Consider the following 14,074-nt stretch of genomic DNA (forward strand, 5'->3'; position numbering starts at 1 on the left):
TCTGTAGATGACAGCTCCTTCTCTCATTTCCCTCTGCTTTGACATTTCCAATTTCTGCCTTCCCAGCGGGCATCCCACAGTTACCTTTTCCAATTAATTCTACAGGTGAATCAGTCCTTCTTGGAATGTTGGCCTTCACCTTGTTGGATCTGAGTTAAAGGATATCTCAGGGATGGCTCCTGGAGGCAGCACACAGACAGTGTGGACTGGAGGGTAGAAACACCCCTCTGGGACCTCCCCAACCCCCCTCCCCCCCCCCCCTGCCCCGTGCCACCTCACCCTTTCAAAAAGTCACGGGAGCATGTTTGAGAAAAGTTAAGCTGTTTTATTTCACAGGATAGCTCCACGTCAAACCAGCAGGCACCATCAGAATACGCAACAGACACTCTATAGGACGGGCGTTTGGTTGTAAGGTAGAGAAACGATATCCGGAAGAGGGCAACACTTATCATCACATGGGGACAGGCAACCAGCAATTTCCTAGGGTTGTTTTCGGTTTGTTTTTTCCTGACACAGTTTGGGGAGGAAGGAAACCAAAGGAAACTAAATCGACCAGCCACTCTGAAGCAATCAGAACCAAATCTATTGCCAAACCGTGTAAACAGTCACACTGCCGGGAACTAGAGCCTGAGCAGAAACTCTAGCCAGAATCTACTTCCATCTAAGGAAGGCAAAGTGCACTCTGGTTGCTCTGGTTCAAGGAACAGCTTTGTTATTTGCCTGGGACAGTTCACACAGAAAGGAGGTGTCGGCAAGGGGCAGCGGTGGCCATTCGGCCAGTCCCAGAGGATGGGACAGCGGGACATTGGCAGATCAACCTCAGAGAAGCCGGGAGGAGTCCGACATGAGAGCAAAGTCCCTTCTCTCAGCTCCCCTGGGCAGCTTTGGGTATGTGGGGAATTCTCTACACGGCTGCTCAGAAGAGAGGAGACCCCAGAGAACCGGGGAAGTTGACATGAAACGTCAGCATTAGCTCTGCATAGCAGAAAATCAGCTAAGCAACACCTCGCTCACCCCTTCCTGCCTTTTCCTCCCCGCCCGTCCTCCCAAGCCCAACAGGGCCTCCCACCATGGTTGTGAGCCAGCCATTCTTCTTTCTGGGATTCTCAGGAGAATGAGGCATTTGCTCTAGTGTGGAACCATCTGGATGTGTGAAAAGTTAGGAATAGAAAGACTGAGAGGAAGAACCATTACATTAGTCCTTGTGGTTTTCCATCAGCCGTGTACGTGTGCGGAGTGCCGAGTAACGACCAGGCCACGGGAAGTCTTCTGCGTTCATGCCTCCTGAATGAGAAAGAAATATACCCAACAAGGCACTCCAGGGGACTCCAACAGAGAAGCAAGCCCCACGTAAAGGCCCTTCCCCACACTGGCTCCCCTTTGTGTACCACAAACCAGTTCTGAAGTGTTTATAAGGCAGATCTCTGAACTGCTGGTTCCAGCCGGTGTAGCCAAACGATGGCTCCATTTCCCTGTGTCTCTTCCCACTCGGATTTCTTCGTTGAATAGACACCTTTCATCCCTTGGGAATCCGTTTCTCTCCTGCCCCTTGGCCTGGTGACCTCGGAGAAAAGACTCCCAAGTCTAATTCCCGAGCTTACAATTCCCTCCAGTTGTGCGCTCTGTCCGGGGTTCAAAAGGCGCTTCAAGGTGAGAAATCGTTAGCACTGAAAACAAGGAAAGGCAAGAATTTTTCATAGAATCCCACAGCTCAGAGCAGCTCTTGAAGAGGAAAGGGGAATAAAGGGAGAGAAGGAGAGTAGGGTAGGAAGCACGGCTTGTTCTCAATTTTATCGGAGAAAGGTCTTTAGCGGTGGCTGGGCCCCAAGGCCCAGGAAACTAGACCAGGAATGAATTGTCTTTGGTCAGTTTTAAATGAACATCTTGCTGGTTCATTCCTAAAATAGACTAAACATCGGTTACACATAAAGACAAAAGGCTTGACCTCAGGGTAAGTCAAAGGTTAAGAAAACAAATCATTCTGTGAAGAAGGAAAAAAAAAAATGCCCGTTATCAACGAACTGATCAGTACAGCTCTCAGTAATGGCGATGAACAAGTAGGTAACCACCACTCCCCCTTGTACAATTGGTTATATTGAGGACTACTAACTAGGTTACTACATTTCCCCCACACTCACTGTACAGTTAGGTTTCTGGTATTTGTTTTTTACATTGATCTATCTACTAGGTGCAAAGATTTGGTGAGTGGCATTGGCTATAATTTAATTGTAGCCTTTTTAAAAAATTACAGTTTCACATTGTAACAGTTACTTTCCAGCATTTAAGCAAATACAGCAATATATAGTGTGGACTAACACAGGCAGGAGTCAGGAGGAGACTGCGATGCTCAGTGACTATGGATGGGACGGGGTGTGCATGGAGGGTGGTGGAGACATGCATAGCGCCAGATGAGGAAGGAGGGGGGTCGTGGTGCAGGAAAGCATTTTTCCACTTGGTTCTGCGTCAAGGGTCAGATCTGGGGCTGGATGAGTGGGCTGTGAGCTTTCCTACATGTGAACTCATCAGCCAATTTCCCAATGGAAAACCAGGGACTTAAAAGAAAACCGCAAAGACTCTCGCCTTCAGGTAACTTGGTGAAAAGCAGACAGATCCATTTTCAGTAAGGAAAAACTCAATCTATAGGAATATCCACGTGGTCTGACTGGTGTTCTACAGATCAGGCAACACGCTCAACTCAGACTTTCGCTTCTCATCGGGTAGCCGTGTCAGATGATGTGACATTTTGCACAGGAGGTGACCACGTTTAAGGTCTGGGAGTATCTCTGGGGTAGAAATGGGAAGTCTTGTCTCCTGGCCGGAGAGCATAGCATCCGCCCAGTCAAGCACCCAACAGGGCCCTCACTCGCTGCTGTCTGTTAAATCTTGGGCAAGCCATAGCACATCCCAAGGCCTTGCTTTCCTCCCTAAGCTGTAAAATGGGGTTAGAGTCATCTGCTCAAAGGCAGAGGGGCTCCTAGCTGCTTCCGAGACTCTTTCATTTCCAGGAGCTAAGACAGAATCTGCGGTTTTAGGCAAAACAAGGATATTTATCATTGACCTCTCTGGCACTTTTTGTGCCCTTTCTTGACTCTTCCTTCCACTGGGTGTGCTCACTGCCAATGCTTCCGATGAGACAGAATGGCTTACCGCTCCTGCACGCTCAGGTTATCAGTGACTTACTAGATCCCTGCCCCTGGGGTGTATTTACCTTTTTATGGAGGACTAGAGGAGAGGGCAAAACTTAGTCTAATGGGGTGAAATGGTAATGAGAGAATTTCACGCATCAGTGTGTGATTTTTCTGTAGGGCTGTGCTTCAGGGCTCTTATGAAATTACTAGGAAAATTCCACCGCCCGCTTCTCAAATGCCATTAGGAGGCTTCAGAAGGAAGATCCTGGATGGGTTTATCTACAACACTTACCTTGCTAATGATAATAAAGGAGCAACCATGTTGGCACAGTGCTTTCTGGCTTCCAGAACTTGCTCACCTACATTTTATCTTTATTCCCTTCATTTTACGGAGCAGGAAACTGGGGCTCGGTGAGGTGAAGTGACATGCCCAAAGTCCCACAGTTCCTAAGAGGTGGAGGCTGGAACTCAAACACAGGACTTTTGACTCCAAACCACAGCCATGGAGATACACTCAGAGAAAGAGAGGGCGCTTGAGAACAGCAAGGAGGAGACCCTTGGCTTGAGGGGGTGAATAAAAGTGGTCCCCTTAGGATGTGATTCGCCTACGTCCCATCATCCAGAAACAGGCTGTCTCTGGAAAATGAAAAGATCAAAAGAGGAAGTAAAATGGAATGGAACAAGAGTGATCCAGAAGGCCTCTTCCCAGCTGAGAGGCAGAAGTCTAGCTCCTAATTCTTAAAAATCACTCACCTCAGTTCTATCACCATATTTTCAATTATATCCAATGTTCTGGAGGTGGTGGGGGGAGGGCGGGAGTGCAAGGGCTAGGAAGGGAAGGGAAGGTAGAGAGGAAAGCCATTTCATTTGCATGATGTCAACGGAAGTGTTCTCTAGGACAGAAAGTGCCAAGGATGGCCCCTCTTTGGCCCCTGCTGTGAGGTTCCTGCATTTCAAGCAGGAGGGCACCAGCCAAAGTGGGTCGCAGACTGATTTTAAATTAAAATGATGTGACTGAAAGCCTCCTTGCCTGTTTAGTTCCAGATCTGACACAGTATAATTAGTAGAAAGAAGAAAAGAAAAAATTAAATATTTTGAAAATGGTATAAGTTAAACCTCTATAGTTACTTTATTCCTACAGCGTGTCTAGGCTTTGAAGTGTTCCACACCATTGTTTTTGTTTTGCCTTTTTCCCAACCACACAGAACACTGTGCTGCGATGGGGCTTAGGTTCTCACTATCCCCTTTTTCTACATACAAACACAAGGATGCTGTGGTCAGGGGCCTTCTCGCCAACGTCCTCCCGTGCCTTCGGGGGTACGGTTGGCCCTTGGCCTCCGGGTGGAAAGGCAGGGTCTCTGGGGTGGACGGGGGGGTTCTGTGAAGGGTTCCCCACCTCTAGGAGCAGCCTGCTTGGGGTGCTGCCTGCCCCACCCTTCTGTGAGGGGCAGACTGTTCTGGAAGGCCACGACTTCTGGAGACAGTGGGAGACTGTTTTTGTGTATTTTTCTGCAGGTTAGTGGTGTATTGCTTCATCCGCAGTCACTGAGGCCTCTAACTTCTCCCAGAAAGGTCCCTGCAAGTCCCACCAAGTAACTCAGCGGGAGGTGTTTGGTGGCATGGGTCTGAGGTAAATCTAAGTTTCATAAAAAGAAAAAGGAGATCCTATATACATTTAGTTGTGTGTCCAGATCTAGTATATGTATATAGATGCATAAATATATATATATACACACACCTACAGACATATACATACATGTATGTGTGTATATATGCACACATATATATACACACATATTTATGTATGTAGAGAGAATGTGGAGAGAATCATTTTCCAGTGACCATATGCGGGGAAGCCGTTTAACATTTTGCCCCAATCTTAGGAGATGCTCTAGTGGGGCCTCCTGCTCCTGCACCCCTCTGGGCGCCTGCTTACACACGGGAGGTCTGCGGGATTCACATGGCTGAACGTGAGCTGCGGCCAGTGCCTGGGCCTCAGCTCTGCACAGACGCGCTTCCAGGCGGACCTTCTGGTCCCCACCCGACAAGAGCAGGGGCACTGGGAAGGCCGCGGAAGTCACAGAGGCCGCCCTCAGCCACGGCGGGCCACGGTGGGCCCGGGCGGTGCCGCCCCGTCCTGGAGGTCACATGGTGCCCGACTTGTCCGCGGAGCTGTTGGGGAACATCTTCTCCGTGGGCGTGACGGCCGGGCTGCCCACGCCCGAGCTGCTGCTGCTGCTGGAGCGATGCTGGACCACCGGCCGCACGGGCCGCATGGGGGGCGGGCGCAGCTGGGCGCCGGCCAGACGGGCGGACAGCGCTGGCTTGAAGGTGGTCATCATCTCGGTGGACGAGCTGCTGCTGCGGCGCATGGCGGCATCGGGGTCGCGGATGACGATGGTGTGCAGGGGGCTGGCAGGCTCTGAGCTGATGGGGCCCGGCGGGTTTTTCAGGGGCTCCAGGGTGTCCAGCACCACATCTGGCGCCTGCTTGACCGTGTTCTGTCTCTCAAGCTCCCGCAACTCATGCAGAGCCGTGCTCATGGTCTTCTCGATGTCCTGGGGACAGAAGGAGCTTCTGGTCAGCACAGTCTGGAGGCCTAGGCTCCAATCCTTCCTCGACTGCTAATCAGCCTGTGGGCTGCTTAGGGAGGTATCCCCACCCGTGAACCTCATGGCTGGGACAGAGAGGAAGTCTCCAGGGTGTCCTATGACCAACTGAGGGAATCCACGTGGGCATCACCTGCACACTTGCCTGCACAGGGACCTGCAATGAGGGCAGGTTGGCCTACTGGTTGAGAAGGCAGGCTCTGGAGTCAGACAGACTTGGGTTCGAATCCTGGCTCTGCCACTTCCTTGCCATGTGACTTTGGGCAAGTTACCGCAACTCTCTGAGCCTCAGAATTCTCATCTGTGAATATCGATCATAATAATATGACTTCAGGGTGTTGATGAGCATGTTGAGTGATACAGCCCCTGTGAAGAGCTTGGCACAGTACCTGACATAGTCGGTGCTCACAAATAATAATGGCAGTAACAGTGGTAATGATAAAGCACCAGTCTAAGCTCTTTCCATTTGTACCTCATTTAATCCTCACACTTAGAGGGTAGAGCTACCCTTATGCTCATTTCACACATAAGAGAATGGGAGCTCATCCTGGGCAAGTAACTTGCCCAAGGTCACATTGCCAGCTAGTTGCACAGCCCAACTTTCAACCCAGTGTGTCGCTAGAGCCTAGGCCTCTAACCATTATGGTTATTTTGAAAAAAAAATCTGTGGGGTGCCTGGGTGGCTCAATCAGTTAAGCATCTGACTTCAGCCCAGGTCATGATCTCACAGTTTGTGAGTTGGATCATGAGTTTGAACCCCGCGTCGGGCTCTGTGCTGACAGTCCGGAGCCTGGAGCCTGCTTCGGATTCTGTGTCTCCCCCTCTCTCTCTGCCCCTCCCCCAATCATGCTCTGTCTCTCTGTCTCTGTCTCTCTCTCTCTAAAAGATAAACTTAAAAAGATTACATTAAAAACAATTCTTGCCAGTAGAAAAATCCCTTGGAGGTTATATATCAGAATGTCCACAATGTTCACTCCAGAATAATGGGACTTTCTTCTCTGTATTATAATCAGAAAAGTTTGCTTTCAAAAATATAAATTTTAAAAAGCAACAAAACCCCTCATCGTCCTACGTAATTCCTGGGGATGCTGTAATATTAAGAGCTCATCAGTAGGAGAGCACTTTGAATGACAGACAGCCATTAAGGGACCTTCATTCCACCTTCCCAAGGCCTCTGTTCCTCCTTGAGCCAGGAGGGGGTGCTGCAGTAGGACGTCAGCATTCAACCCAGGAGCCCTGTGCTAGGGTAAAGGGCCTGTAATTTTTTAGTGAAAAGACTCCTCTGCCATTTGCTTGCTGTGCAACCCCAGACAAGCCTCAGGCCCTCTGTACCATACTTTGCTTCTCTGTTGAAAGCCCCTACATTTGCTGTGAAGATGGGATGAGATAATGGATGTGATGGAGCTTTGTTAACTGCCAGGCAGTGGATTTTTAAATTCCCTTTAGCCAGAGTCCTTGGCTCACACAGGTGTTACAGGGATGCCTCCACACCAAAACAGGCACAAGGAGCGCCGAGGCTGAGCTAGGCCAGAGCCCAACCAACCCAGCTACTGAAGGGACATCAGGGGATGTTGCTTCAAACCGCTGCTACAAGGCATACTGCACAATGTCTGGCGAGGCAAACCCAGGAAAACTGCAAGTCTTGTCATACTGATGGCCTTGGTGCCTGGAGATGTCCTGCTGGCTCCTCTCTGCAGTCACGCCCTCTTTTTACCCTCTCTCCTCCCCCGGCCCACAGGCGGCCTCCTGCTTGCCCTGGGCCCACACAAAAGGCTCCAATCTGGCACAGGCAGGGTCCCAGCCTATCCTGTTTGCTTTGTTAACAGACTATGGTTGTCTGGTTAATGGCTAATAGTAGCTTTTATGCTTCCTCATGACATTTTATCCCTTGCCCAGAACACAAGCTACTTTAAGAAGAGGCTTTATGTGCCTTTATCCAAAAAGATTAGCTGTGGGGGGCCTTCTATATGAGGGGAGAAATGGCAATCCTCTCCCCACCTTTGCTATACCCCAGCCTGGCAGTGATATCACAGGCTTTCCACAGCCCATACTGTTTAAATGAAGCTCCCTATAGATTTCACTGCTATTCCTGCTCTACTCCAGCATGAACTGAAACATAAAACTTTAAAACACAAAATGTAATCATCACCCCTCTCTACCATCCATCCCCACCACCATTCTCCCCTGGCAGAATGTGAGCCAGAAAGACAGAAAGCTCAGAGAAAGATCAGCTGAGTAGTTTAGGCATGAGCCTTGCATTAGTCTGAGAAGTGATACGGCAATCTGCAGAGTGGGGCTGCAGAAAGGCCCTAGGGGAAGACGGACAGCGGGGGACAGGGCCTGGGTCCATTTTAGGTCACCACTGTACTCTCAGTGCCTAGCACAGTGACCGTCACACAATAATGTTTCTCAATAAAAGAATGAATGAATGAACAGATGAATGAATGAATGAATGAATGAACAGATGAATGAATAACTCAACTGTGCCATCTTGTGGAGACGCCTGTCATTACCACATCCCTCTCCTCTGGCCTGCCCCCAGGGCAGGAATCCCCCACTCCAGCCGTGGAGACTGGAGGTCTTCAGTTTTTACAGGATCCCTAGCTAGCTGTATCCATCCAGCTTCCAAGCCCATGGGGAGGCCAGCTTGCTATCTCTCTTGTGTTCTGGCTTAACCCTGAGCCTAATGCGAAGGGCAAAAGGGGCTCCCCAGTCCGCAGGCCCCCACCCAGCCGCCCCTCTAGGGTTCTCAGCTGGCCCAGCCTGCCTTCCCCCTGGCCCTTACTTCTGCCAGGGCCTCAGCCTCCAGGGACTTGTGGTCCCCCAGGCTGCTGTGCCTGGTGGAGCCGCATGTCGACCTCATCGAGTGCCCTTCGGAGAGAGCCTTCTTGTCAGGGTAGTTGATGCTGCCGGCACTCCCAAATGTCGCCATCCTCCGCTTCTCGGGGCTCTCGATCCTCCCCCGGGTGAGGGGGATTTTGTGGGGGCTGCTGGGGCAGGCGGCAGCCCGGGGCGGCGTGTCTATGCTGGGGCCCAGGCCCCGGGGCGGGCTGTGTGTGTCGCCCCCGCTTCGGCGCCTGGGGATGGCCGCTCCATCAGATCGTAACCGCACTCTGCAAAGGAGCCAGGGGGCAGGGGCATGGGGCAGAGGTCAACCCTGGCAAGTCTCAGAACAGGCCAGCTAACCCCAGGCCACACACTACACACTAGTCTAGGGAGCAGGTATAGTAAAGCCTCATTCAGCCAGACTCAATTGTGCAATGAAAGCACTGGCTGAGCGTGTAACTTAGTGGCAAGGGGCATGTTTAAAATGCACAAAATGAAGGAATCGGAAGCATTCTGCTTCCAAACTGCAGACGGTGGTGCTACTAATTACACAATGAATCTTGTCTACATGTGTAGCCAAGGCCAGGAGAATTTCAACCTGGGAACGCTTTGGTGATGGTTAGTTGGGCTCATATGTTCTTAAGTGGTTCAGACATTTCCATGATTCTGAAGGGCTTCTTAATTGGTCTGAAGCATTGAGGCTTGACTGTACCAAAAAGTCACCAGCTCCCTGCAAGCACAGGAGGGGTCCCTGGGAACTGAACACAGTCCGGTATTGTTATCCACCCCCAATCTCCCCAGCAAAGGGCTATTTCTATGAGGCTTTTCCAGATCTTGGAAAACTAGTCATTCAGGAGTAAAAATTGCATCGCTGGACATGCCTTCCACACATGTGGCCACCTTTCACTCTTTAGGGAGGCTCTGGTGGGGTGAAAAGAGGACTAGAGTGTCTATCAGGAGGGCTGGCTTTGTCATGGGTTTTCCTGTGTAGTCTTTCAGACCCATTTTATTAATCTGGTAAATAGGCACAATACTCCTTGCCCACCTTCCAAGGAGGCTTGGTGGATGTGGGAGCACTCTAAAGATAAGAGGCTCCACCCACAGGTGATTTGGCTACATCCTATGTAGGTCAACAAAGATTGGAAAGCACTGGTGAGGGGAGGGGAGGCTGGAAGTGATGAGGGGGTGGGGAGGAAGGCCAGAGTGTTGGAATGGTCTCTGACCAGAGGACCATGTTCAATGTGGTCAGCAGTACTTCATATCCCAGAGCCACCAGCCAAGCTAAGCACTGCCTGTGGGTACCCCAACAGGACCAAAGCATAGGTGTTTGAGAGGAGGAATACTGAGAAAGAAAGAACCAGAAGAAAGTAGGGAAGGGAGGGAGAGGGAGAGGGAGGCAGGAGAAGATACGGCCCTCCTAGAAGTCCAGGAACCATGGCTTTGTCTTCTATCTACCCCACTTCCACTTTCCCCCCAATTCCATTACCTAGCACAGTGCCTGAGCCATTTGCTGAACTGAATAGAATATGCTTTAAAAGGAGGCAGAGACTTCTGCTGAAATAAATTCATAAACATATGTTCCTACTGCAACGATATCTCTGGCTCTATCTGCAAGTACCCATATGTGTGAGCTGATCCCACGACCTCTCCACCAAAACACGAAGAATATGACATTCTGAGAATCTGATTAAGAAAGCAGTGAGAAACTGTCAGCTTCTCTTTTCTTCTTCTTGTTTAATTTTTTTGGAAACAACCACAATCTTCGGACTATCCCTGCATGTGGAAGGACATGCACAGCTCCTTGCCGGGCAGAAAGGTCATGTGACACAGCCCAGCCCACACACGGGGGAAGGAAGAAATTGGCAAATGTGCTCCCCACCAAATAAGTGGGTGGCCTCAAGTGTCAATTTCCCCCACCGCATGAGTGGGTTTGAGTTTTCTGTTTGTGTAGTGCACTTCAGGGAGTATGTGCGCTTTAAATTTTTAAATATAACAACTTAGGTCTTCAACAGAAAGTAGGGAGGAGGTGCAAGAACCAGAGAGAGGTAGGGAAAATACTTGCCAATTTAAAACTCTCTCTTTCTCGCATCATTACTATTTTACATAAAAAGCACTGATTTGCCAATACATGTCTCTTCTCCTCTTTCGCCAACCCCCAACTGCAAGCTGGACCATTTTACACCTGGCATTCTTGGGCCAGTTCCAGCCAGCACCACCGCTCCCCCCTCCCCCTGCCCAAGGTGTGCCTGATATCACATCTTGCAGGCAACAAGGGGCCTCCCTCTCTCCCCGCTGCCCCCTTGCCTCTCCCAAAACAGACACAGCATGGCATTATCAGGAAAGAATGAACCTGCGTTTCCTACCGGCCCATCACCCCCCCAAAGCCGTAATCCGAGATGTGCTCCGTGGGCGACTGGAGGTCGTTTTTGGAGGAGGCCTTGTCATCCAGCAGCGGCCCACTGCTGGCTTCACTGTCAGCCTTTTGGCTCAGGCTGTCGGAGAAGGCATCGTCCCTGGGGAGAAGGACACATGTGAATTGGGAGTGCTTTGCTCCAGAGAACCCAGGATGTGTAGGGCACCTGTCTGAAGGGTGGATCCACACACACCTTGAGGTCAACTTGTGCCCATCCTCGGGATGAGCCATTTCCCACTGTGTACCTGAGCATCACACACACCCACCAGCACACTCCCAGTCACCTTCTCGGCACGGAGATGCCCCTCTGCCCCAGGCCCACCTTCTCCTCCCCCCTCCTCTGGGTTTTTCTCTCCCAGGCTGCTCCAGGCTGGGACAAGCTAAATGCTGGAGGGAGTGCTGGCCTAATGGGGGAGGAGCCTGCAAGCTAAGCACTGGGAGCTGCGTGTCCACAGGCTCGCTGAGAAGCAGTTTGGGGCTAAGCAAGGGAGGAGGAAAAGTGCCTCCATCCCTCAGCTCCCGACTCAGGGCTTTGGATAATTGTGGGGTGGCTTGAAGTTGCTGGGGAGCACTGCTTGCCTCTTCCCACTGCCCTCTCCCTTCCAGAAGCCTGGGGACATCAGAGGGCTGCTGAGGGTCCTCCACTGGCATTTCTGTTGTTGTCTGCCTGGCCTTGGACTTTTCTCTGGTTTCACACCATTCCCTGTGCCATCAAAACTTATGCCTTTGTCCCCCTTCCCTTGAGGTCCAGCATGGTGGCTGCTTTGTTGATACAGCAGTTCGACCTGAGCCTGACCAAAGCTCAGAGGGAGTGTGTGTTGTAGGAAGCTTCGATGGCTTTCAAAGAAGAGAAGGTACAGACTTTCTGGACATTCTGGTAACTCTAGGTATTTGGGATACAGGCCTTTCTTTGTGTGTGTGTGTGCCTGATATTATTTTTTAAAAATAACAGTACCCTACTCAGTGGAAATGAGGGGATCATGGTTTCTGCCCATCCTCTGAGAGAGCCACTTGGGGGACAGAGAATGGTGGAGAGTGAGGGGGCAGTGGGCTGGCCGCTGAGTACAGGCACAGCTCGGGAGGGTGGAGGAAAATGGCGAGATCCACTGGATGCTGAGAACCAGGGCAGGTGATGAATGCCCTGGAGGCTGGCAGGTGGGTCAGGATGGTGAGCTAAAGGCACCAAACACTGTCTCTGTGCACGCTGAAGGATGGGCAATTTGCTTATTTGTTAAGGGGATCACTATTTAAGGGGAAGGTAGATACAACCCATTCTTACAAAAGACCAGGTATACCACACCAGGGAGAGCAAACAGCTGGCATACAACCCAGTACTCCCCTTCCTGTGCCCATTGCAGACATTACTAATCAATCACGGCATTCTTCAGAGAAGGTCCTGACTCCCACTCACATGTCCTGTACGACTATGTACTGATGTGGGATGAGTCCATCCACGCCATTGTGACGACCCTCCCACCAGTCCTCCGAGGCACGGTGGTACAGGAGCAGAGAGGCCCCCTTCTTGAAGGACAGCTCACGCGGGGACCGCCCCACATAGTCAAACTTCGCGATGGCCTCGATCTGCTCCACTTCTAGAAAGAAAGCAAGGGAAAGAGCATCTATGAGGTGAGCAGGAGGACACTGAGGAGCCTTGCTCAGATGGTCCTGGCTCCCGTGGGGTAGCAGAGACAGCAAGCCTGGTGGAAACAATGTGGGCTGGGGCTCAGGACACTGGGCTCTAGCTCAGATCCATGCCCCAGGCTGTGGTCTCAGGCAGGCCATCTAACTTCTGACACACCATCTCCTCATTTTCCACTGCCTCTCTTGTTCTCCACTTTTTAACACTAATTAAAATAATATTATAAGAAATTTCTCTTGCTTCTACCTCTCAATACAGGTTTGATTTCCATTTGTCTGTGAACCCTTTCTGTCTCTATCCACTTATAATACTTTTTGTGGTTGCAACCTTTTGGGTGTATGTGGACTCCCATCCTTGCAAAGATGCTGTATACAATTTTAAGGGTTCCCAGTACTCTTCAAAGCTCATTGTTATGGACTGAACTGTGTCCCTCCCTCCCCTGCCAAATCCATAGGCTGAAGCCCTAACCCCCAATGTGATGGATTTTGGAGTCAGGTGTTTAGGGAGGAATTGAGGTTAAGTTGAGTAATTAGGGTGGAGTCCTCATCTGGCAGGACTGGCGTCCCTCTAAGAAGAGGACAAGATACTAGAGTTCTCTCATTCTCTCTGTACACAGAGGAAAGGCCATAGTGAGGACACAGTGAGAAGGCAGCTGTCCACAAGCCAGGAGGAAAGGCTTCACCAGAAACCAACCCTGATGGCTCCCTGATTTTGGATTTCTAGCCTCCAGAGCTGTGGGGAAATAAATCTCTGTTGTTTAAGCCACCCAGTTCTGTTCTAGCAGCCTGAGCTGAGTAGCACATTTATCCACGGACTAAATTTTGGGGGAGAGAGAATTCTTACTGGGGCCACAGCTCAAGTTTATCTCGTCGCACACACACATTTACCAATCAAACCTTTATTCTTCACTGATTACTGACAAGCCATTGCTGACAGGGTTAAGCAATGAGGATATGGCTCCTGCCCCTGAGGCATTCCTAGTGCCCAGCTCCATCATCTCTTCTCTGTGTGACCTCGGGCAGGTTGCATAACCTCCGTACACTTCGGTTGCCTTTAGGAGGATTAAAATATAACGCATGAAAGTAGACCTACAGATGGCCAACAGATACACGGAAAGGTGCTCAACATCACTAATCATTGGGGAAATGCAAATCAAAACCAGACTGAGATATTACCTGACATCTGTCAGAATAGCTATTATAAAAACACAACACAACAAAACAAAACCAAGGGGCACCTGGGTAGCTCAGTCGGTTGAGCATCAGACCCTTGATTTCGGCTCAGGTCATGATCTCACAGTCATGAGATTGAGCCCCATGTCGGGCTCTGCACTGAGCATGGAGCCTGCTTGGGATTCTCTCTCTCCTCTCTCTGTCCCTCTCCTGCTTGCGTGCATCTCTCTCTCTCTCTCAAAAACAAAACAAAACAAAACAAAAAAAGGAAAAGGAAAAGAAAGAAC

General features: G+C 50.4%; 1 protein-coding gene across 4 annotated transcripts in view; it reads right to left on the reverse strand.

Annotated features, from left to right (window-relative positions):
- Positions 1-328: 328 nt before the first annotated feature.
- SRGAP3 (SLIT-ROBO Rho GTPase activating protein 3) overlaps positions 329-14,074 on the reverse strand; it is a 261,377-nt gene continuing 247,631 nt past the window's right edge. For 3 of the 4 annotated variants that reach the window (XM_015545247.2, XM_007075517.3, XM_042979459.1), the window contains 4 exons: positions 12,388-12,568; positions 10,927-11,076; positions 8,523-8,850; positions 329-5,686 (listed from right to left, as the gene is read on the reverse strand). In XM_015545247.2, the coding sequence (XP_015400733.2) occupies positions 5,273-5,686; positions 8,523-8,850; positions 10,927-11,076; positions 12,388-12,568 (1,073 nt within the window). In that variant the 3' untranslated portion in view covers positions 329-5,272. The remainder of the gene's footprint in view (positions 5,687-8,522; positions 8,851-10,926; positions 11,077-12,387; positions 12,569-14,074) is intronic. The other variant, XM_042979458.1, reaches the window with a different exon arrangement.

The sequence above is a fragment of the Panthera tigris genome, chromosome A2 (genome assembly GCF_018350195.1).
Source record: "Panthera tigris isolate Pti1 chromosome A2, P.tigris_Pti1_mat1.1, whole genome shotgun sequence".
Classification (NCBI taxonomy): Eukaryota; Metazoa; Chordata; class Mammalia; order Carnivora; family Felidae; genus Panthera; species Panthera tigris.